This window comes from Corvus cornix, chromosome 9, assembly GCF_000738735.6.
Source record: "Corvus cornix cornix isolate S_Up_H32 chromosome 9, ASM73873v5, whole genome shotgun sequence".
In the NCBI taxonomy this organism is placed as follows: Eukaryota; Metazoa; Chordata; class Aves; order Passeriformes; family Corvidae; genus Corvus; species Corvus cornix.
Window position 1 is genome coordinate 388236 of NC_046339.1, and position 24749 is coordinate 412984.

The 24749-nt window shown below is 50.1% G+C and overlaps 3 protein-coding genes across 3 annotated transcripts in view; 1 reads left to right on the forward strand and 2 right to left on the reverse strand.

Annotated features, from left to right (window-relative positions):
- MINDY4B (MINDY family member 4B) lies at nucleotides 1–7415 on the reverse strand. The gene is made up of 12 exons (XM_039557030.1): nucleotides 7312–7415; nucleotides 7014–7059; nucleotides 6314–6451; nucleotides 5465–5584; nucleotides 4071–4162; nucleotides 3646–3958; nucleotides 3190–3255; nucleotides 2590–2660; nucleotides 2368–2437; nucleotides 1920–2036; nucleotides 1603–1867; nucleotides 1–210 (listed from the first exon to the last, which is right to left on the reverse strand). Exons 1-12 carry the CDS (start codon nucleotides 7413–7415, stop codon nucleotides 68–70), a joined length of 1545 nt encoding a protein of 514 aa, XP_039412964.1. The 3' UTR covers nucleotides 1–67.
- A 526-nt stretch (nucleotides 7416–7941) lies between these two features.
- Nucleotides 7942–14618, reverse strand: CLRN1 (clarin 1). The gene is given in 4 exon segments (XM_039556593.1): nucleotides 7942–10049; nucleotides 11028–11207; nucleotides 14317–14337; nucleotides 14340–14618. Coding segments are annotated over 4 exon segments (696 nt in total). The 5' UTR covers nucleotides 14569–14618; the 3' UTR covers nucleotides 7942–9783.
- A 2517-nt stretch (nucleotides 14619–17135) lies between these two features.
- The window catches only part of MED12L (mediator complex subunit 12L), a 102132-nt gene continuing 94518 nt past the window's right edge, over nucleotides 17136–24749 (forward strand). The window contains exons 1-2 of the mRNA XM_039557032.1: nucleotides 17136–17298; nucleotides 23481–23585. Of these exons, the coding sequence (XP_039412966.1) occupies nucleotides 17200–17298; nucleotides 23481–23585 (204 nt within the window). The 5' untranslated portion in view covers nucleotides 17136–17199. The remainder of the gene's footprint in view (nucleotides 17299–23480; nucleotides 23586–24749) is intronic.

Below are 24749 nucleotides of genomic sequence, written 5' to 3' on the forward strand. Positions count from 1 at the left end.
AGTGGAGTTGGTAGTGTGTGGGAGATGCCAGTATCCTTCAGGAGCAGGGGTCCATCCTTCTCACTCCTTAGAAGAAGGGGTCTGTCCCATTCCAGCTGACGGTTGCACCTGCCCACTTGGTCCTGATTGCCATCTCCAGGGCTGGATGCCTCTTCCGTGGGCTGCTGGGGTCTTCTCTTTGAGCTTCTTCCCAGTGATGCGAATGAGTGTCTGAAGAGGAAATGAAAAATCAATGTCTAAAAAAATATCTTAAAAACCCAACCCCACTGAAAAAGGTTTCAGTGAAGGTTAAAAGCAGAAGCTTCTGCAGTTGTATTGGTGTAGATGTGCTGCCGTTCTGCCCCAGGGAGCTGGGGGAGTGCAGGCAGGGCCTCCCAGGCTGACGACTGGCCCTGCACCATGGCCCCCCCCCCCAGGAAATTCCGGTGCTCTAAATGCAGCTCTGGGCTCCTTGCATGGTGTGTTTGCATATTGCTTTTCTGAGCAGTTGCTCAGATAGTATCTGTGGCCACACAGGTATCATGACGGTTGATCTTGAATCACTCTGCTTCCCTGCAGATTTACCCTTTAGTTTCAAGGTTCTGACTTCACTTTAAGTGCTGCAGTGAAAGGAGAGCAAGGAAGGAGGCACCGAGTGAGGAAGGCAAGTGATGCACAGCGGCAGAGAAACAAGAACCTTGCACCCCAAGCACAAAACCTGGTTCGCCACGCAAGTGTTGCCACAGGAGCATTTTATCCGTCCTGGGGCGATGTGAAACTTGGTGGGGAACCAGAGGGCCATGGTGGCACCTGGTGCTGAGCAGGAAGACAGACTTCAGCCTCAGTCAGCCAGGCAGGTGGCCCCTGCTGTGCCCTAGCCTCGCTGCATTGGTGTGCAGGTTTTGTCTGGGGTAGAATTCATTGTCTTCTCAGTGTCTGGTATGGAGCTGTGTTTTGGGTTTGTGCTGAACAGAGGTGATAATATAGAGATGATTTTGTTGTTGCTGATTATACAGAGCCAAGGTCTTTTCTGTTCCTCCTACTGCCACACTGGTGAGGAAGTTGGGAGTGCATGGGAGTCTGGGAGAAGACACAGCCAGGACAGAGGACCCGAAAGGATCAAAGGGATATTCCAGACCGTATGACATCATATTCAGTATATAAAGTGGGGAGACGAAGAAAGCAGGGGACTTTTGAGTATGGTGTTTGTCTTCCCAAGTCACTGTTGTGTGTGATGGGGCCCTGCTCTCCTGGAGGTGGCTGAACACCTGCCTGCCTGTGGGAAGCAGTGAATGAATTCTTTGTTTTCCTTTGCTTGTGTGTGTGGCTTTTGCTTTTCCTATTAAACTGTCTTTATCTCAACCCACAAGTTCTTTAGCTTCTACCCTTCCCATTCTCTCCCTGATCCTGCTGGTGGGGGAGTGAGTGAGCAGCTGCACGGGGCTTGAGGATTGGATGGGGTAAAACCATGGCAGCTGGAGAGAAGGTTATTATAAATTTTGAATTAATAATGAAACAGTCCTGCTTCCTGGTGTGTTTAAAGTTTGTATTGAGTATTTAACACAGGAGTAACAGTTGTCTGTGATGCCCATACCTCAGTCCCTGGTAAGCCTGGGTCCGTACCTATCGTCAGGTGGGCTGTTTGGGTCTGCTCCTGCTGCCCACTGTAGAAGTACAGGTGGAAAATTCTCTCGGATTTCCAGTCGGAGAGCAGCCGGCTGTCGGTGCCGAAGAGCACGCTGTGCCTGCCCGAGACGCTGCACAGCCACACGGGCAGCCGAGGCGTCCGCAGCCCGGGGCTCACCTGGGCACGGGGACCCTTGGCAGGAACCTGGGCTGTGCCAAGCCCAGGGGCCTGGCGGGGGTCCCGCTGTCCATGGCGCTGCCCCTGCGCTCACCTGCCGCTCCACCGGCGCCCGCTCCCAGCGCAGGAAGCCCACGGGGCCCCGCTGCCACGGGGCCTCGCCATCCCCATCCCCGGTGCCGGACTCCAGCTCCTGGCTGCCACCGAGCTCCCGTGGGCTCGCTCGTCCTGTCAGGAGCAGGCTGAGCACGGCCTGCGGGGAAACAGCCCACAGTCACACCATGGGGACACGGAACAAACACCCTTTGCAGGTGATGTCCTGCTCCCAGCTCTGTCATGTCTGTCACAAGTAGGGGAATGCCAGGCTGCCAGTGGCTTTTTAAAAATTATTGTTACTATCATCATCATAACCACCATCATCATCATCTGTTTTTAAGTGCACATTCATGACTAAAATTGCAAAATATTTTTTTATGACCTTATGCTTCTTTTTTCTTTGCATTAATTAACAAGTGATAATTTTTTCCTAAATCAGATGTGGGAATAATAAAACCAGAAAGCTTGAGACACGTGGCTGATCCTACCTCTGTACAGGTGATGTTTCCAGAACTGATGTTCAACAGAGGAGCTGTGTCACCCAAATCCTCTTGGACCCTTTATGGCCAAGCACAGATCATCAGGGCAGCACTGGGCCCATGCCAGAGGCAACACTGTACCTCCCTGCCTGACCAACGGGAATGGGAGGAAAACACCATTTCAGAAGATGTAGCCAAACTACAGGAAAATGTTTAAAAAGTGAAATATACCTTTCAAGTGTCCTAGAGAAAAGTAAACTGTATAAAAATAGGATCACTCCATGGCTTCCTTCACCTTTGAACTGAAAGAAGAAATAAGGGATCACGGGGGAGGAATTATGGCCAGTAAATAATATTTAATCAAAACAATTCCTCTGCTTCAATACAGCCTTAGGTGAGTGTGTTGAGTTAGATGAGTAAAGTGTTATTCCAGGAAGATTTTGTAGCTGACTTTGTTGAATAAGATCAGGTAAAAAAACAAAGAAGAAACTTTCAGTTATTGGCTAAATGGGTTTTGTACAATTTTTCCCATATTTTTGCTGAGGCTGCAAGGAATCACACCTTTGAATGATGTACAAAATGCTGCCCTTTCCCCCCAGTGTTTGTGGGCTGAGAGAGATGGAATAATGGGTAAAGTCACAGGGATTTACGTGGGAGCAGGATCCCTTCCCACTGGAAATCCTGGAAGTGATCCATGAACTAACTGTACATTAACTGTGTGAATGGCCTGATGACGATGACACTGTTGTGTCCAAAATGCCCAATTTGAATGGGAAATAAGATGTAATTTAGCAAGAAAATAACTTGGATAAAGCAGTTATCCCCACTTACACAGTGTATGTGATCAGAGATGAACCCTTGAGCAGCAGCTTTCTCCGAGAACTCAAACAGCTGGATCTGTTGGGCATGAGCACCGGGAGGGTGGTGTAAAGGAGATGTGAATTATACCAAAAAGCTGAGCTTTTGAATCCTATGGTTCCGTTAGTCAAGTGGAAGAACAATGCAAGGGTTTGCTCTGCCCCTTCCCCAGCCGTGGGCTCTGGCTCTATGCAGGGGTTCAGCAGAGCAGCTTTGTGTTGACAGGATTCTCCTTTTGGCAGGAGAAGGAAGATGGGCCTTTGGTGAAGGAGAGGTAGATGTATCATGGGCTGCACCAAGACCTGGGTCTGGGATGATCACTGTTTGTGGTGCAATAGAAGTGAGGGAGAAGGTGTAGCAGATTCTATGTTTCAGGCCAAAGATATCTTTAAGGAAAATCCCGTTGGCAGAAGACGGTTCCATACTCACTCTCTCTGTGAAGCTGTTGGCTCTGTAGCCTTCACGTGGTGGCATCATGGTGATAGGGGCAGTGATGAGGCACACGACAGCTCTGCCACCTCCTCCTGCTGCCCACAGGGTCTCTGCCAGAGCCGTGGCCAGTGCCTGCCCCTGCTCCCACTGCCCGACCCGGCACAGCCTGTGCCAGGGAGAAACCAGGGGCTGTGACCATGACACCAGGGAGGTGGGAGGCACATGCCACTGTCCCGAAATCAGAGGATTTGCTGGGAAGAAGCCTTGCCTGGGGATCAGCCAAGGCTTCTTCCCCAGTGCATATCCCCACCTGTAGGTGCACACCTGAGCCTGGATCTGGTTTGCCTGAACCCAGAGGCTGGCACTGACCAAGCAATGCATGGAAATAATTTTCATGTGTCCCATGAGGCCCAGCAACTTACCTTTCCAGGTGAGTACATTCTGTCTCTCTTGTGAAGAGCAGGTATGAGATGATGTGTGCTTGTACAGCCACCAGAATGGCTCTTGTTCCTCCCTAGGAACAGAAAAACAACCCCTGCTGTCTGAGGAGTCTGAATGAGCACATGTCACTCCCAGCAGACCCTGGCCAGTGGGACAACAAGAAGCCCTTCTGGAGAAGAAGCTGCAGGGTAGCCCTGTCCATGTGCTGGGGGCAGCAGGGATCCCATGGGTGGGTGCCCTCCCTCCCTTCCTCCGTTGCATCACTCCATCCCAGGGAATAGCCCCCAGCTCCAGGTACCATGTGTGCTTAGAAGCCCCATGGTTTGTTTTTTGTCCCCTCCAGCCTCGCAGCAAAGGGACAGAGGTCCTGAGGCAGCCCAGGGCTGATGTGAGGCTATGCATGGGAGTGCCTGTGCCCGCTCCCCGTTGTGCTGACACACACATCAGGGCTGTGGTCCCTCCGTAGGCACAGGGCTTTGGAATGCAGAGAGTGGCACCCATGGTTGTACTCAGCGTTTCAGCCTCCGACAAGTTTAGGGGATTTACAATTTGAATGTTTATCTTGGCCTTCTGCTTTTTTGGGTGCAGTGTTGTGATGGTAAATAAGGAAGAAGAAAACCTCCCTCTCAGAAAATGAGTCTAGGTGACTTGACTTGTTGGACGTCTAAGTGGGGCAGGAAGAATGAATTAAGTCTAATTTTCAGAAAAGAAACAGTCTTTTTGCAATGTGCTGCGTCTCTCCTGAGCCCTCCCTGGGAGCATCTCACACCAGGGTATCACAGTCCATGCCCACAGCCAGCTACTGGCTCCAAGCCATCCATCCCACTCCAGCTTCTGGCCAGCAGCTCCCATGCAAGGACAGCTGTGGAGGGGCTGCAGCTGGCACCCTGGAAAGCCTTCCCATTGGGGAAAGCTGAGCCTGGCAGATGGGCAGAGTGCATGGTGCAGGTGTGTGGGGTACAGGTGTGTGGGGTGCAGGTGTGCAAGGTACAGGTGTGCGGGGTGCAGGTGTGCAGGGTGCAGATGTGTGGAGTGCAGGTGTGCAAGGTACAGGTGTGCGGGGTGCAGGTGTGCAGGGTGCAGGTGTGCAGGGTGCAGATGTGTGGAGTGCAGGTGTGCAGGGTGCAGGTGTGCATGGTGCAGGTGTGTGGGATGCAGGTGTATGGGGTGCAGGTGTGTGGGGTGCAGGTGTGTGGGGTGCAGGTGTATGGGGTGCAGGTGTGCGGGGTGCAGGTGTGTGGGATGCAGGTGTGCGGGGTGCAGGTGTGTGGGGTCCAGGTGTGTGTGCCGCTGAGTCCCCCCGCACTGGCTGCCAGCTCCCACAAGTGTCTGAGACACCAAGCAGCTGGTGCCAGTTGCTGTGTGTGCCTTTTACCTTTCCTGCCTCCAGCGCGTAGGCCAGATCGGAGTGTGGCGGGCGGAACCTGAAGTGCGCCGCTGCCCACTCGAAGCTAAAGAGGGGGGTCATGTTTCTGAACAGCAGCTTCTGCAGCCTCTGTGGAGGAGGAGGAGGCAGAGGGGCCAGGTCAGATCTCTCATCCCAGCGTGAAGGGTCTGTAACATCAGGGGGTCTCGGGGTGCAGGTGCAGTGCGAGTGCCCACAGCCAGAGCAGTGTCAAGCTATCTACCTAGAGCCACGCCTCACAGCTTCAAAGCAAAGGTGATGTTTTGAGCTCAATGCAGGCACTTCACTCAGCACTCAGCCACTCTGGTGAAGCTTGGTTGTTGTGTGTAGTAACTTATATTTGGGTACAGTGCACATTTTGGGGAAGATTGCACTGGGGCCCCATCCTGCCATTGCCCGCAGAACTGCCAAGTTGCTGGGCAACAGCACCTGGCAGCAGTGCTTTTGGGGCCAGGCACCCAACAGGAGCTGAAATCCTTCACTGATTGTGTTAAAGGCCCTTTCCAAGCCAAACAATGCTATGATTCCATGATCCTGCCTCCGGTCCTGAGGCTTTTTGTCAGGGAAGCCCCAAAGTGCAGGGAAACGTTGCCTGTTGTCGTTTGCTGGTTCTCCCCTGAGAATTATTGCGTATCAGCTTTAAGGCTGCATTCCAGCCATGTTTATTAAGAGTCTCCTAAATAATCCATCCCCATTCCACACCCTGTTCAGCTGACAGCAGGCTGAAGCCTGCAGTCAAAACACCGGGAAAGGCTCCCCAGTCTCTTTCCCTTCAGGAGATTCAATTACAGCTCATACTTAATTCAGCAGGCAGCTCACCATTGCCGTGTCCAGGGAGATGGGGCAGCCACCCACACCCTGAGGGGGCAGGAGGGGCTGGGGGATGGTGGAGGGTGGCTGCGACCCTGGGGACTCCCCGGCTCCGGGTGGTCCATTGCCGGCACTGCTCCGTCCTTGCTGCAGGGATAGGAGCAGACAGTGCATCACCCCAGGGCTGCTGCCTCCATGCACGGAATGTTCCCCCCGATGTTCCCAGGGTGCACACAGCACCTGGCTGTAGGCTGACAGGGGCGTGGGGGGCACGTGCTGCCCTGGAACATGGGTGCCCTTGACTTCCAGCTGTGTTCAGACATTCCCAACACATCCCTAGGAGCTAATGACTGGAGCAGGTAATAGTGCTGTGTTTGAATTACAGGGAATACCCTTCCGTGTCTCCCAACTTAAGGGCGCAGCAGGTTTTCCAAATACTTACATTTTGGAGATCTTAGTTTGTCTTCCTCTTTCATGTATTCTAAAACTCACTGTGAAAACCATTAGTTTTTGACAGAAAGGTAAATCAAGTGTTGGACTGGTCTGCCCCTTTGATTTCAAAATATATGAAGAAAACATCTGTTTCTCAAAGGAGCAGCATGAGAAATTAATCTCCATAGATACCTGGGCTGCAGGTATGGATGTGTGACCTCCTCAGTGTGCCAACCAAGGACAGCCCAAAACTCACCAGACAAACAGAAAATTTTACCTTTGGAAAAGGAGTTCCCTGATGAGTCGTGCTGTTGACTTCCAAGCTGAAAATGTAAAATAAAGTACAAATTGAAACACCCATCAGAGGTATTGCTAGCATGTGGAGAAACCGGAGTCCAACCAGAAGAGAACCCCAGAACAAAGGATGAGTAAGAGCTGTAGCATTTATATTTTTACTGAGTACATGAAGACCTTTTGTCATTGCCACATGTTTTGTAATAAAACATAACTAAAAATTACATTAAATAACCACCTGGAATTAAAACTGTGTTAAAGAAGCAGAATAAAAATCTTACCCATGGAAACTAAAGATTTCTCTCCATTTGGTCAGATCAGAGATTCTGCTGGTGATCTCCTCCAGCTCTGTAGGCGCAGCGTGCTCAGCCCCCCGATCACCCATCGCAGCCGCCGCGCTCCCTTCGGGCGATGCTCCGAGTGATGCTCTGGGCACCGGAGCTGCGGGGGGAGCAGCTCCCTGACCCGCGCTGCTGAGAGGCACCGACCTTCCTGCCCGTCCCCGGGGCTTGCGGGCAGCCCCCCGTCACATCGCGATTGAATTGTCGGGAGAGCCCGTCCCAGCCCGCGCTGCCCTGCTCGCTGTGCCGGCAGCATCAATGTTTAATGCCAGAAGAGCAGAGTGGGGATGACGGCAGCGGTGGCTGCTCGGGGCGGGGGGTGGCTGCGGGTGGCAGGAGCGTGGGGCAGGAGCAGGGGCATTTTCCAGCATGGAGCAGGAACGAGGGTGTTTCCCAAAGTGGGGCAGGAGCGGGGGCATTTTCATGGATCAAAGGAGGTCCAGGGTCCATGCTGAGGCTCCCCAAGGGTCTTTTCCGGGGTACCCTCAGGGTCCGTGCTGGGGCTTCCTCATGGTTTGCACTGGGCAGACCATATCTGCTCTTTCAGCTGGTCAAACCCACAAACACTGCGTGAGACAAACATGGTCTTAATTTTATTTTGCTGGTAAGAAGTTGTTGCTTGCCTCAGGAACAGCTGGGCTGATGCTCGGGCACAGGGGGGGATGTGGGGGTGGTCGAGCCAGGCTTTGGGCACAGTGACCCCTGTGAGGACACTCAGACCCCAGGTTGGGGCTGCTCTTTTCTGTACAGCAAAGGAATGGGTTTGCATTTGCTGTGTAGTAAACAATACCATGAGATGCAATACAAATTATATTTTAAGAACATACATTAACATTAGGAAGAATATGTGTATAGATGAAGAAGAAAATTATGAAAAAGTTGGGAGTTGTACTGATTTGCAGAAGCCCTTCCACATTGTTAAAATCTGGGGAGATGCAGGGGCAGAGCCACCTTGGGAAAGGATACAGCTGACAAACCTTTACAATAACCCAGCAGTATTTTGCCTTTCACAGTAAAAGTATGAAAAATCACATCAAAGTCAGTAAGGCCTCGTGGGCTGGTAGATCCTGAAGCACAGAGGGCTCTGGTACCTGGGCCTGACCTGTACCCGGGGACCGAGTGGATGCTGGGTGGAATTGCTCCTCACCCACAGCTGGGTGCAGCCCTTGCAGATAAATGGGGCAGGGGTTCTCTACCCATGTTTGTTCTGAGGGCTGTTTCTGTGTCCTGTGAGGAGCACCTCACCTCCAAGGCAGCCAGGGAACCCCACAGAGGTAGTGTTTGGTGGTGCGAGGCTCTGCCTGCCCGTAGCTGGGCTGGCTCTGCCTGGCGCAGCATCTGTTGCTTTTGCTGACTCGGGGATGTTTAGGGGGGCGAGGGCTGATGCGTCCGTCTGTTCTGGCTTCCCGTGCCAGACCCTCATGTGCTCGTTCCTCAGTCTCTGCTGAGCTGCAGCCTGCACAGGAGCCTGTCTGTTATGTTATTGCTGCCCTTTGCCACAGGTTCTGACTTGGTTTATTGGTGGTGTTTGATGAGAACTTGCAGGGCTGTTCTCTGGAGGGGGCAGTGGAAGGTGAAGGTACCTGGGCTCACTCCCGTCACTCTGCTCTGGGAAACGCCCTTTGCCTGATGAGCAAAGAGAGTTTGTTCAGCAGCACCAAGCCTGGCTGCCTCCCTTGGGCAAGCACGTGGCATTTCCCCTGCATCCGGTGTGCTGCGTCAGCTTTGTCACCAAGCTGCAGCAACTGCTGGGGAAATGAGGGCACCCAGGACTCTGGGTTTGGAGCACAGTTTGATTTGTTAAAAGAAAAAACCCAGAGAGTTTAATGGAGAGAAATGATGCTGTTGCCATGCATGTGAAGCCAGATCAAAGTGCAGGTGTTTGGGTTTTGCCCTCTGAGCACCACACATGTGAGCTGGAGTCTGAGGGGTGTTGGGGCAGAGCTATGTTGTGCATTGTCCTGTCCCTTGCTGGGTGTCTGTAAGTTTACCGGCTGTCCCTGGGCCCTGCTGCTCTGACGTGGTCACGGCTTCATCCTTGCCTTCACCAGGGCTGAAGGGCAAAGCTGCTGCTGGTGAGTGTGTGTTTCTAGTGCAACCCACCGATTGGACTTCCCAGATTCAGTGCAATGCTACTGAGATTCCTGTTTTACTTCATACCAGCCACTTTCCAAAGTTTACAGGAAAAAAGTCTTAGTAAGGTCTTACCCCAAGAAAGAGGGCTTTTCCATCCAGACATTACCATCCAGCACATCTTCTTTTGTTCACGCATACACCTTATTGACACTTATTTGAAACTTCCCTTTTTTTACCTTCTCTAGAGTTAATCATTCACAAGTTGGTACATCTGGTGGTTGTTGATTGTAATAGTGACAAATTTCTTTACTTGAAATATTCTTAAATCCCATAATTTTAATACATCAGGTCAACCGCTCCTGTGATTGTCCCTGAATCTTTTGGTTTTGAAAAGGGAAATTCAAATCCAGCAAATCGGATTAGCAGGGCATTGAGGAAGTGCACCAGGGAGCAAACCAGGATGGTCCAGAAGGAATTTGCAAAGTGTTCACTGTGAGTCTTGAATGTAAAAGTTCCCTCTTTGAAATTAGCAATTTTCTCTGAAAGGTGGTGGATCTTCACCTCTGAGGAGAAGAGAATCATGATGAGGCAACCACAGGAACCTGAAAGGGAGGGGGAGATGCTCATCACCTCAGCAATCCTTCAGCTACGATGTACACTGCAGCCAAATACCCCATGGAGAATGTTTTTATGGCCATTTAGCTTTAACAGGGATTATTTTTGGAATCCAAGCCAATAGCTATTGAAATGGGTAAGCTTTTCTAATTGAATTTGGCTCAGGACCAGGAATATTTAACATAGCTGCTTTAGTGCCCTGAGCCAGCAAAGTATCTGTGCTCATGTTCAGCTTTAAGTTGCTCATTGTCCCGTTGAGCATAATGGAGCTCTCTCTGTGCCTGAAGATAAACAGGTACTGAAGTCCTTGGTTAAATATGATTGTAACATGTAATACCTTGTAAAGCCAGGGTAAATCTGCCTGTCAGCCAAGCCAGCAGCCCAGAGAGTGGGTGCATGGCAGAGGGATGGGGACACTCTGTTATCCCTGCACGGCAGGGTTCTTCTCAGAGACCACACTACAGGGAGCTGCTGCCAGCCTCTTGCTCTCTGTCTGCTCAGCTCTTCTGTCCTTGGGAAGGCTGTGCTGCTCTAAGTGGTGGCCTTGCTTACATTGTCTGGAACTCTCCTGTTGTGGGAGCAGTTGCATCACTGATGTATTTTGGTTGTTTTTTTCCCCCTTTTCCTACTCTGGCGTGGTTCCTGATTCTGACTGTGTGTTGGGTGTCTGTGATGCCACCCCAGCTCTGGGGCCCTTCTGCCCTGGATTCCTGCAGCTGCTTGCCCATTCCTGTCCTGCCACCCACCCTCGTGTGGGATCTCCCCATTTTATCTCTCAACTTCAATTTGGAAAACACATGTTTTGATACAGCAGAGTCACCCGCCCTCCTGCCTGGCTTGATTTAGCCAATTTGGAGACAATGCAGCCACACTCCTTAACTCGCCCTCCTCTGCTGACAAAGGGTCATCGTGAGTACTGGACTCAGAGCGGTGTCAGCCCTCAGGACAGACCTGCTGGTACTCACAGGAGATGAAGCTCCAGAGGTACAACCCGACGGGGCCATGCAGTGTTTCATAGGGGCTGCCAAAAGCATTGAACATGAAGAACCCTGCTCCCACCAGAGCAAAGACAATCAGTACTGTACAGAAGAGAATGACACTAACATGGATACTTGCAGGGATAATTTTGAGCAAATCTGGAAAAACTGAAAACAAAACAAACACAACATTATTATACACATTAGGCAAAGTTGTCTTGAAGTCAGGCTGGGGGTTCCTGCTCATTTGTGATAACTGTTTTAATCCTGCTCTTCTAAATGCAGCCAGATGAAGTTATTAACTAGAAATGCTTTTTCATGGATATTTGGAGACAGAAAAATTCTGTGAAACTCAGAAGCATAGACTGGCAAGGAGAGAGAGACCAGCTCCACGGAAAGGCTCTTCTCCCCTTCCTGTGGGTGGTATTTGGTCCTTAATGTAGTCCTCTGGGAAAAACCAGGAAGTTTTATTTGAGGAGGCAGGTCTGGCGCAAGGTGTCACAGAGGCCTCTCACAGTGCCGGTGTTATGGGACTGATCTCCCTTGGCTGAAGGCTTGGCCATCCACTCTTCTTTGGGAGTGGGACAATAAGTCTTTCTTTAGACTTTGTTTTCATTTATGTTCATGAGGTCCCACAAAGTGTTGTGACATAGGAAATGAAATTATCCTGTGATTATGGATGCACAAATTCAGGAATAATTTATTCTAAATATTTTTATGCAGCTTTTAAGCTACTATTTCAAATTCTGGTCCTGTTTGTCTAGGACACAGGGATAGTCATTCAGACAGCATGAGAAAATAATTTTTAAAAATTCCTGTTTGTTTGGCAAAAACAGGTATTTTGGAAGGAACTGCGAAATACACTTCACTGCTCCTGATCCATGGGGGCATGACCAAAGTGAGGTACTAATGCCTCGTGCTGCTTTGCTGTGGCTGTAATGTGTGGAGAGTAAAGCAGCCTCACATCAATTACTCCTCCTTGTAAGGTCTTTTCCAGCAAACTGCTCTGCAGCACCATGCAGGAACACAGAGCAGCAGGTAATGGGGGTATCAAGTCCATTTATCTCTCTGACTAGATGAAAAGGAAATTACTGAAACAAATGTCTGCAAAACTCATGAAGTTCAGCAAGTCCAAGTGCAAGATCCTGTGTGTGGGTCAGGGCAATCCCAGCACAAACACAGGCAGGGTGGGGAATGTGTGGAGAGCTGCCCGAGGAGGAGGATGTGGGGGTGCTGGTGGATGAAAAGCTCCACGTGCTTTGGCCACGTCCACTGGCACCCAGAACCTCCCCGTGCCCGGGCTGATCCCACAGTGTCAACAGCAGGCGAGGGGGGATTCTGCCTCTCTGCCCTGCTCAGGTGAGACTCCATCTGCAGAGCTGCCTCCAGCCCTGGGGCCCCCAATATCAAAACAACGTGGAGCTACTGGAGTGAGTCCAGAGAAGGCCAAGGAGCCAGGCTGGGAGAGCTGGGGGTGTTCAGCCTGGGGAAGGGAAGGCTCTGGGGAGACCTTAGAGCTCCTTCCAGTGCTCTCCTGTGCAGGATTCCTACAAGGAATAGCATTAGTTCCTGTGACACTATCTGATGTTTTGGGAAAACATGCAAAACTGTGTATTTAATAATAGAATTTTGTATTGTTTATTTCAAAAAACCAAATTATGGCATGGTATTGAATCCTCGCACCTGCATCTATATCTGGTTATGTTGTTAACATTTCATATGTGATGCATCATGAAAAATTAATTCCAGAAGCAATGTTGTCTGGAAATGAAAACATTCCTTCATGGTCCTGAATGAACCTGTGTGTGCTGTGCATGACAGAGACCTTTAGAAAATGAACCACTGACCTAGAAACTGATGGGAATGAGTGGGAACAAATGGAGCAGAAGTTTTCCCCAGCTGAACTGGGTTTGCTGGCAGAGCAAATTCATACTACAATTAAAAGAGATATAGTGGTCAGAGGGGAGCATTTAATGGGAACAAGCATAGAACTAAATCATTTAGCCTATTTTCTGTGTCTGTTCTCCTCAGACATGCTAAAGTGCAGTGAGTGCATTAAGCTATGGCTTTGTATTTTATAAGTTTGTCCTGCTTTCCAGAATGCTCCTGGTGAGCTTCCAAGGTACCGAGGTGATGGGAAGGGGCTGCTGCAGCCCCAGGGAACAGGGTCAGCATCTTATTCTCAGTGCTCTCTGAGGTGAATGCTCCTGCCCTGGCTGCAGCTTGTCCCCATCCAGCTGTGCCTCACAGCTGTCACTGACTGAGCCTGAGTGTCAGTCCCAGAGCTGCTGGCAGCTGGACCAGCCCTGGGTCATAAGTCTCACCTACAGCAGTAAACCAAATCCTTGGGATTGCATAGACCCCTCTGAAAATTCACCCAGGGTACAATAACTGCACACTGGGATGGCACACAAAGCAATCAAGAGGGACCTTCAGCTGTATAAACAGACTAGTGATGGAATTTAGAGAGAACAAACACTAATACTATATTAAATGAACTTGGTCTATTTTGGGAAAATGTTATATAGTAAATAATTTCTGGTACCTAGTCTGGGAACCTTCCCTTGCATTAAATCACTGGTGTGAACAATTTGCATGTGCTGTTGTAGCAGGATTATAAACTGTGTGCTGTAGCAACTTCAGGTGAGGTATTGTTCACACAGCAACTGGCTTTTACTGACTGTTCCATGTGCTGCTGGGTACAAATGTGTCTCACTTGATCATTTTTTTATTGATCTTCTTATCCTTGAAGATTAATAGGTTATGAATGCAAAGTGAAGCCATTACTAATACTCTGATATTCTGTGCGTCAGGTACCGAGTCAGCCAGCATTCCCCAGACAGCCTCCCCCCGTCCTTCTTCCAATTAGAGCCACAGATTGCGAACTTTTGGGCTGCTTTGTTTCTCCATAGCAGCCAGTACCCCAGCTCTTTCCCGAGGCTCTTGCTGGTTTAGTTCATTCTTCTTGACAGCACAGAGGTAACGTTGTAATGCTGACACACAGAGGAAGATGACAGAGATTAATTAAACCCCCCAATTATTCTTTTTTAAAGTAGTAGTATAAATCTTTTGGAATGTGGATATTTGTGTAACTGCATTATAAATTCTTGAAGACGTTAGCTAGGCTGTATTAGCATAATAAAGTAAGTTACCGACCCTGAAGATCAGAGCACTGTAAGGGCAGCGTTGCTTTGGCGTGGCCCGTGCTAAGGCCCTCTCCCGCCGCCCCAGCTGGCAGCAGGGCGGTGTAAAGAACTCAAACGCCATCGGTACTCACATGAGAACTGGAAGGGTCTCCCCCGAGCCCGCACTGCCGCACACGCTGCCCGGAGAAGAGCCCGTACTGGATCTCGCCGATGAACTTGTGCAGCTCCGGGCCGGTGGCGTTGACGAGCAGCGCTCCCGTCGTGCAGAGGATCGTCCCCCTCACCCAGAGCTGGGTGCCGATGGCCGCCGCCGTCCCCAGCGCGCAGGCGAAGCTCAGCACCCCGGCTGTGCAAAAGATCAGCTTCTTCTGCTGCGCCGGCATGGTGGCACCCGCGGCTGCCCGTGAGGCGGTGCCGAGGTCCCGAGCGCTGGAGAGCCCCGGGCACCCAGCCAGCCCTGTGCTGCGAGCCCCAGAGCCCAGCCAGCCCTGTGCTGCGAGCCCCAGTGCCCAGCCAGCCCTGTGCTGCGAGCCCCAGAGCCCAGCCAGCCCTGTGCTGCGTGCCCCAGTGCCCAGCCAGCCCTGTGCTGCGAGCCCCAGAGCCCAGCCAGCCCTGGCTGGAGGATGCTGTAAAGGCTCTTCTTCCCTGCGCCCTTCTGTACAGCTTTGCAGATGTTTCAGTGCATCCCCTGTCACTTGATCGCGAGGGTTTAGGATGACAGATCTCTGTAATTTGATGAGTGCTCTGCTCATTCCAGCCCCCGGCGGAGTGGATGAGTGGGGGGTTCAGAGACCAGCTTGGCTGCTCTATCTGATTATCTGCTCTCCATAAAGGACGTTTTCAGAGTGTTTATTTTTGCAGGTTTTCTTCTAAAGTCGGCAATGCTGAGCTGGTCTCTTGGGTTTTTTGGTTGTTGTTTTATTTTCTTGGTTTGGTTTGGTTTGGTTGGTTTTTTTTTCCTTCTGGGTGTATTTCTTTTTTGCTGTTCTTTAAGGTAATGCCCAGGTAACATACAGCGCCCTGCCAAACCGCTGACTTTCAGTATCCAGTTGCTTTTGGGCACCTGCTTGCACTTGCTTTGCCAATCAGGGTGCTCTCTGGCAGGGGCAGTGTGTCTGTTATATACAGTGCTGTTTCGGCTGCAGTGTGTAGAATGCTCAGGCAAACTGCTCAGTCCAAGTTTCAAATATACACAAATACATTTTGTCTTAAACTTCACGGAAGACCCAGCCCACCCTGAGGCTCAGGAACACACGGCTCCTGCGCCTCATGTCCTGCTGCCGCTGGGCACCTGCCTTGCTCTTCGCACGGCGTCCCCTGGAGTGTGGCCAATGCGGGTGCTCGGCGAGGGCCAGAGGCACCGTGTGCATCCATCTACCGACTGCCAGGGACTTCAGCAAAAGCGGGGTTTGGGTTTTTTCCGAATCAGATCACCTTACTGTTTTGTTAACTGCATGCATGCACTCTGCAGGTGGTTCAAGAATATCATATCATCTAGGCTTAAAGACTGAGTCTAGTTTAAATTTGTAGGTTTTAAGGAAACCTGGAATTGAAATGAAATAAGGCTGTGTAAAAAGGATTTACTGATTTGGTTTGGGCTTTTTTTTAAGCTATTGCCTGTTTATCAGACTTGTTGGTCCTTGCCTTTGCAAGCACAGCTGGATGCATGAAAATAATTAATATGAGACAGTGTAGGTCAGTACCTGCCTTTATTATACCAGTACTTTATTGCTATTACCTAGTTCAGCCTCAGCTTTCAAATTATCTATTGTTTGACTAGAGAACTGCTTAGAGACAAAAGACACGTGGTTTGCCTGTTCTTGTCCATAGCACATTTAAACATAAGCTCATTTGTAGAGTGCTGCTGTTAATTTTATTTAGACTTGTTTGCAACCCAGTGTCTAGTCTCGTTTTTCCCAAAGTACCCCGTGTCCGTACTGTCCCAGAGATGCAGCACGGGGAGAGGATCTGGCACAAATAATGGGTAGAAAGGGGAAAACTTCTCATGCTTGCTTGCTGTAACTCTGATAGAGGAATGTACCCACCACTCCAGCACCTGAGGAAAGGACAGCTCTGCTAGGCGAGGGGAGGGCGTTCTGTACAGCAGGGCACGGGTTCCAGGCTGTGATCACGGCTGCAGCCCTGTCAGTAAGGTGGGCAGGTGTGGGATAACTACTGACGCGGAAAAAGGGAGCCCTAGAGCTTTCAGGTTGTATTGCTTGTGTTTTGAAGATCCATTAATCAGAAACTGCGCTTCTCTTGACATCACATCTCCTGTCCTGCTTAGCCCTCTGGGCTCAGTGGATCCACTCGGGTGGTACAGGAGGGCCCCCGGGAGCACCCCTAGGGATGGCGGAGCAGCGTGCCCTGTGCCCAGAGTGGCAGCTGGAAGGCCATGGCCAGCCAAGGCTGCAGCTCCTGGGGATGTGGTCACTGCTGCTGGAGCAGCACCGTGCTCCTTTACAGATGGTCGGTACCTCTGGGAGAAGGTCGGGAGAGCGCACACGGACGGTACCCTCGCTCCTCCGCTTGGCCTCGGGGCGCTGGAGCTGGGAAGCGGGGGGGCTTTGCTGCTCTGCCGCCCACCCGCGAGCCGCACGGGGCGGTTCGGACCCGCACCGGGCAGCGCCCCCGGGGCGGCCGGCGTTGTGCGGGGAGCTCCGTGCTGCCGGGCGCTCGCTGCCGCCGAGGGGATTGATGATTTCTTCCCCCATAAAGATGGGGGAAGCGCCAGGGTGCGGACGCTGAGCCCCTGCGGGTGCTCGGCCGCCCCGCTCCACTGCCCGGACGCTGCCCCGGCGCCTCAGCCCCGCCAGCCCGGGGACAGCCGAGGGCTCCGTGCCCGGCAGCGCGGGGGCCCGGTCCGCACCTGCCGCGGGGGCGGAGGGGATGGGCCGGGCCGCGCCGCCCCCGCCCGGCCCCGCCGCCCGCAGCCCGCCCCCGGCGCGGGGTGAGCGGGGGGCGCGCCGCCGATGCCGCTCCCTGGCGCTCGCCGCCCGCGAACATGAGCGATCATGGCCGCCTTCGGGCTCCTCAGCTGTGAGCACCGGCCGCTCAAGCGCCCGCGCCTGGGGCCGCCCGACGTTTACCCGCAGGACCCGCGCCAGAAGGAGGTGAGACCGGCCGGGCCCGCGGCTGCTGGCCCGCGCCTCCCCCGAAACTTTTGAGCGGCGCCTGCGGAGCCGCCGCTGACTTGCATTTTCTGCGGTGAGCGGGGGCCGCCGTCCCGCTCACCGCCCCGCTCCCCGCAGCGCGGCCGCGGCACCGCGCTTGCCTGCGGGGAGGGCGGAAAAGGCGCAGCCGTGAGGGTACAACTGCCTGCTGTGAGGGGCACCCCCGGCCTGTGAAGGGCACCCCTGGCTCAGGGAGAGTGAGGGATGCCAGTGGCCGGGGGTGAACGTGGTCCTGCTCAGCTGCCCACCATGTGTCTGACCTGATGGCAGGGATCTGCCGTCAGAGGAATGAAACGCCTGCACGGTGTTGAAGGTCGGGAAATGCATCTGAAAAGGGAGGGTAGAGGCTGAAAGTTGTGCTTTGCCATCAGGCTGTGGCTCTCCTTCTTGCAAATACCACAACCAAACCCACAGAGACCCAATGCCACCAGAGCTGGGGCAAGCATGTAGCTCAGGCAGGTGCTGTGGTGTGGCTGGCTCCTCCAGCAAAGCTCCACAGCGCACTGCTCTCCCTGGCCTGGCTTCAGTCTTGCTTCCCAGCTGCCAATCCTTCATAGGTGAACGGAAGGAGCCTCTGGGAAGGGTTTGTGAACTGGATGTCTCCCAGCAAAGTCAATGGTTTCGCCGAGATTGGCCTTGTGTGCTGTGTTGTGTCTTGTACACAAAGCTGTGTTTGCAGGTATCTCTGCCCCGGCCTCTGGGGTGTCCTTTGCTGCTGTCCCTGGCTGCCCTCTGTCCTGGCGAATTCGGCACTCATGGAAGTCATCAGGCTGGTGATGAGGATGAGCACTGCTTAACTCGAGCAAGTACAGCTGGGTAGCCATGCAACTCTCTTCATGCTTTGCTCTTTGCCTGGTCTGTTGTCACGTTGTATTGTAGAGGTTTCCAGCAAGGAGGCTAATTAGGGTAATTTGTTAGTAGTTTATGAGCATCATCATCTGGTTCACATAGGCTGGAGGGCAGCCGTAAGAGTGACTGCTGGTTAGCGCTGGCTGAGAGGAGCCGAGACACCAGGCAGTAAAAGATGTGGATTTAAGTCCATTGCTAATGCTTTGAGACATACCTCAGGGTCTGTGACCTCCGGTATCTTTCTGTCTCCTCACTCTACTATTCATCAACCTTGATGGTCACAGTAACTGGAAATACTCCTCTAACTTGTAGTTTCTATGCTATGACAATTTCTATCCTGACTAGGCTGGCAGGACTGCATCCAAACTTGGCTGTGACAATGTATGGAGATAAATTTTTAGTTCTGGACTGTTGAATATTTTTAGTCAGGTGGTGAACTGATTCTTGCAGACATATTTATAAATATGCAGCCCATTACAATAAGAATGGAAGTAGCAAGTGCCCAGATGGTTAATATTTAAAATAGGTTTCATGGGTGCATTATTGACTAGAAAATAACTGCAACAGTCTCGTTACTGGCCACAATGGGATTGATTTCCCCTGGTTTGCAGAAAGTCTTTGTTCCACCTGTGTTGGTGCAACGTTTTTGTGTGTGTCACATGTACAGGACACAGCCCTGTGTCCCCTAGCTTCGGGGCTGCTGAGGGCTGGCTGTCATTTGAAGGAGACCAACACAGACTTACAGGTCCCAGTGGAGCTGGGATGGACTCTCTGGTGATGTCGCTGTCGCCGACTGTTGTTCTGTGCCTTTCTAAGCTCCCTCTCTGCCAGGAGCAGCACCTCCCGGGGCCCTGGGCTCTCATGCTTTGGAGCCTGTTCACCTGGGTACCAGGTGCAAATCCGTGTCCTTAGCAAGGTCCCCTGTGAACAGCCTGGGCTAGGGCTCGGCCCCCTGAGCGCTGGGCGTGCACCCTGTGTGCAAAATACCCTCTGCAGAAATGAGGGTGTGGGGGGAGGAAGTCTTCAAATGGCATAGGCATAGCTTCTGCTTGGAGGCACTTACCTGCTGGGGCTGCTTTTAGCACCTCATATTGCTCTGAAAGGGAAAGACCGGAAGAAATTAGCTTTCCTTGTCTTTCTGTAATGTGGTTTTTTTGAACTTTGGTCAGTGCTTTGCAAGTAGTTTCTCTGTACATGAGCAATGTATGCTGCTGATGTGGAGCAAAAGGTGCTTTGGAAACCAGCCTCCCACCCCTTTCCAGCCTCCTACCCCGTCTCGGCCTCCACTTTTTTCCTGGCCTCTACTTGCCCTCCTGCTTTCCACCTCTTTCCAGCCTTTTCTCTAGAAGACATCTGAGCTCTCTAGAGTTTGTGACGTTAGCCTGTCCTGGCTGCAGCAGCTGAAGGCAAGTGTTGGAATCAGCTAACACTTTTTTGTGCTCTGAATTACCACCATCTCCTTAAGATGGGTAAAATATACTGCAAATTGTGTTTGTTACAAGCCAATAAACCCATGGAATGTGCCATGTCTGCAGGCCAGAGCCTGATGATTTTACTTGTGAGTAATGCTTTTAACTTCAGTTGAATTGGGTTTCAAAGCATGAGAAAGTACAATTGACATTATTTTATGCTAAGAAATAGTTTTCAGACAGAAGAAATGACATCCTCTTCTCTGCACGTGGTACACAGGATTTGACCCTCAAGGCTCCATTCTCCAACGTCTGCACTCACCAGTAGCCCAGGCTCCCTCCTCACTGGTAGGATGGGTAAAGCAGTTGAAATTTCTGCCAGAAGCCTCTCCAGAATGGTCCCCCATATCCCAGCTGGGTATCCCTCTGGGCCCTTTCAGTGTCTGTTCCATCAAAACCTGCTCTTGCCCATGGTTGGCTGCTGGGCATGGCTAATCCTTACTTGTAACTTAGGAGTTGTTGATTTGGGACAGATAATGCTCCTCTAAATATTTTATTCCTCTCTGCATCATGAAATACAGCTTGTTTCATAATCTCTGACTGGCACAGTATTTTATAGCCTTTTTTGGGGAGTTATTTTTTGATCTTGTTGTTCAAACCTGGCATTGGATAGTGTAAGCTGAACTGAGTGGAGGGTTTATCGCCCTGGGTTGGAACCCTGGACCTCCCTGTCTCCACAGGTTTGGGTCTCCAAGCTAATGCTGTGGTTACTCCAAGCTGCTGAAGGTATGAGCTCTGTCGTATTAAAAAGACATGAAGCAAAAGATGGAGCATGTGAGAGGATCTAAAAGTAATGACTAATTTAAAAGATTCACTTAGTTGCTTTTGTGAGTTTAATTTGGACTTCTTTTAGAATTCTATTTTGAAAGGATATTTTTGAGGTTTTGGAGAAAGATTTCAAAGATTCCTTGGGTTTGCCTGTCAAACAGTGCTGGTATAGCTCTGCACATTGTCTGTTTGTCCAGCTAAGATGTCAGAATCCACTGACCAGTTCCTCGTTTGTCAAAACCTTGACGCATCCTTAGCTCCCTGCTTTTCTTTCATTGGCCTGGTGCTGCATTGAGCAAGTGTTACTGCAGCTGTAGGGAAGCAGGAGAATGCTTCAGTTGAAAGAGCTCATTCCTATTAATTAAAAGCAAATGAATATAGGATTATACAGTCCAGAACACCCAACAATAACACCACAATGCTCGATTCCAGCAGTGAGCTCATTTGTTCTCTTGTAGATACGGCTGACCTGAGGCAGCTGGCTGGGTAAGTGTCACAGGTGTGGTCCTCAGAGCAGCACTCTGGAGCGAAGGACCGTGCACAGACTTCTTGCAGGAACACCAGCTCGAGGTTCTCAGGCTGCCCTTCTGACAGATCCCGCCTGTACGGGCTGTGTTCACACACGGGGCTGTGCACGGGGCTTGAATATCCCACACAAAACAAGTAAAAGTCTGTCTGAAACAAATTAGTGCAATTTGGGCCTGAATGTTCACTTGGCTATTTAAAATTGCAGAAGGGTTTTAAGCCTTGTTTGGGCATGCTTGGGGCCGTGGCTGGCGTTTGGAAAGGCAGCTCGCCATTCCTGCAGGAGCCCAGAAGAACCAGTGTGTTGTGGCATGGGCACCACTCAGTGACAGCAGCCTGAGTGCTCTTGTTCTTCTCCTTAGCACACGGCCAGGTAGCGTGGACTTGCCCCTGGTACGATCAGCATGTACAGCTGAGCTGTGCTGGCGTTCCTGCCTCTGTGCCCAGGAGCTTCCCCTCTGCCAGGGCACAGCCCTGCTCTCAGGGAATGAGCCTGAGCTGGTAACGGAGCTGGTACGAGTGTGATGTAACGAGAGCTCCTGTGAACATCCATTTTATCATTTTGTTTGTAAAGGTGTCTCCATTCCCTGTGTTTGCAGGTGATGTCTTTTCATTTCCATGTGGTGCTCAGTTATGTAACTGTGCCACGTCCTGAGTTTTCTTGCTGAAGTAGTAGAGGAAATCTGAGCTACTAATGGAGCCAGACAAACCAAGCACTGATGTGTTTGTGTTGTCAGCCCCTCACAGCTTGTTCCTACAGTGGTGGTAGGTGTGGAGTACAACAGACTGTTCTTGGTTATTTTCAGCATAATGCTGAAATTTAGATAGTGTGTTTTAAAAGGCAAAGTTTAAAGATAACAGAACCGGGGTCAGCTCTGGAAGTGGTGCTATTAGTAACAATGTCTCCATCTGTTTGCAATTTACCTTTTATTTGTTTGCTTGTAATGTCTTTGATCACTTCCAGCTCTCTCTGTAGCTGTGTTTTCAGGACTGTCTGGGGGATAGTGTGGGTGGAGTAGTGTTCCAGCAATTCTGGTGGATTTAATTTAAAATTCAGATGAGCTTTGCTAAGTTCACAAACCTTGGAGAGCTTAGAGTTCCTCAAAATATGTTAGTCTGCTGTGTTACTCCCAAACTTTGGGAAAATACTGAAAAGCATAATGCATGGCAAAGTGTAAGAGAAGAAACTGAAAGGAAGCTTCTGGGTTGCTATTTTTGGGAGACATGTCACCCAAAACTAGGAATAAAATCTTCTAGAAAAACGGTGACATTCTTAACTTTATTTTCTGCTCTTTGCTTGGTCACAGTGCAGTTGCTCTTTGCTTTCAGAGGGTATTTCACAGCCATCTCACTCAATACCAGTTGTCTGTGGATCACCTGAGCTTGTGTAGAGTACCTGTGGTGGCAGGTAACTGCTTCCTTGGGGAGATCTGTGCCTTCTCTTCAGAGGCAGATTGGAAAAACCCAACAAGTTCCCATCCAACTGGTGTAGGAAAACCTGTCTGGCAGGCATGTAATCCTGAATGAGTGAACAAATGGCACAGCCTCCATGGAAGAATATTAACTTTGGTGAAGGCACAGAGTGAAGATAGGGAAGGATGTGGCTTCCTTAGGAAATTTGCGAAGACCTGGGGGTGTGTTTGTGCCTAATGCTGCTGACCCCCCTCTTGCCTGCTGTGTGTTCCTGCTGTGAATGCAACCCAGCCAAGCCTGCCTAAGTACCAATAAACAGCAAAATGAAGGTGTGTTGACAGTGCAGTAGGAGACCAGTCATGCTTCCACTGCAGAAGTAGCTCCAAAAGAAGTGGGTTTAGTTGCAGCAGGGCTGGATGTTCACCTGGAATTGCTTTTACTAGAGGTGATCTGTTTCCTGTTTCAGTAGATGTTCTCAAATGATGATGGTGGGCCCATAAACCACAATAGAAATGTTTTAATTGTCAACAGAACAACAATACAAGCTTGTTTTCCTGCTGGGGTAGGGACATATAGGGTTCTGGTGCTAAGGAGAAGTGTGCAGCAGCATTCTGTGGAGCAATTCAGCTGCTCCCAGGGTATCTGAGGAGAGGGGGATGTGTTGCTCTCCCAGTGCTGGTCAGGGGGGGCTGTGGTCTGACACCACTTTCACAAGGGAAATTTCAGGCTGTGTGCTGGGGAGTGCTCCAGGTTTTACAGAGGATGCTAGTGGTGCTCCAGGTTTTATAGAGGCCTTGCTTCCTGCTGCCCTTCTCCTGGGCAGCAGTTCCTTGTCAGCAAAACCAGCAGCATCTGTCAAGTGATGGCCTCAAGTCTGTAGTGAAGTGAACACCTGATGGGGACCAGAAGGTAACAGTGGCATCATGTTCCCTTTGCCAAAAATCCTGTGAGTGTGCAGAGGGCTCTGAGTGTTCAGATGAACACAGAATGTGATGTACTAGCAAATACAAAAATTTTCCGTATAAAAGCATGCTTCTTGGAATGATGCAACTTCTTAAATTGTCATTTCATCTTTTGCGCTTAAAACACTCTTTACAGGATGAGCTTACAGCAGTGAATGTAAAGCAAGGCTTCAGCAATCAGCCTGCCTTCTCTGGAGATGAGCATGGATCTGCCAGGAATATTGTCATCAACACCTCAAAGGTAAGACAGGGCCTTTCAGTCTGGGTGCACTCATGGAAATTGGAACCAAGCTGACAGTGGTGGTACTTGGGTCTGGAATGCTTGGCTTTCTAGTCAGAAGTCTTGGTATGAAAGTTAATTACAGAATGAATATCAGAATGCTGGACTACCTGCTGTCATCAGTCTTCAGAGGAAACCATGGATGCCAAGGAAAAAACACAACTAGCACACTTCAGTGTACAAGGGACATTACACTTTTGCTCTTGTTCTTTCATTTGCGTGACTTACTGAGACAGCAGTGACTCCTCCTTCCCTGGAAGTCCCTGGTGCTTACATGTCTATAGCTTGCTTTGGTCTTTTATCTGTTTCCCCAGGGTATTTTCTGCCAGGAGAAACTGATCACTATGGTCCAGATCTCTTGGAAATGTATTCTTGGACTGTTTAGTGAATTTTAGCTTAGCTCTTCTGTGGTTGTTTTTGAGAATCAAAGAAGTTTAAGATACTTAAGAGCAATAAAATTTACTAAAATATTGGTTACTATCTTGCAAATTGAAAATAATAGCTGTTTAGAAAAAGCCTTCCCATATTTCTTTGAAGCATCTGTCCAGATTAATGTACTCTTTTGTAATTCTTTTTTTTTCCTGTTGGAAAGGCAGGAAGAAAGCATTTGGAAGGAGAATGTTATCAAGAAACTTATAAAAATGTTTTCAGACAAAGTAATTTTCTGCTATTTGACTTTGAAAATCTAACTTCTTATGACTTATTAGAAAATATGAAATTATGTATACAGTGTTACTCTTTTAGTGGAGGAAGAGATGCATGTAAATGACAGGGTTGCTATTGCTGAAATTTTAAAAGTTTTCCTGTTACCTTCTTCTGAATTGTCCTTTTTCCCTAGGAATGCTACCTGCAGGCATTTTCTCTCATATATTAATTATTCACGTTTTGACTGTTGAACAGAACTGTTTGAAATGTGGAACATAAATTCACAAGGAAGTGCTTGTCGTTCTTTCAATATTTAAGTATAGAATTACCAAAATAAGTTCAGTATCTCCTAAAGGCTTCCCCTATATTTTAAAATGACCCAGTGATGATTATTCTGACTGGCAGGCCTATTATTTATTCCTATTATAGTCATTCTGAAAAGCAAATAAGCTTACATTGGAAATAAAACCTCTGGGTTTT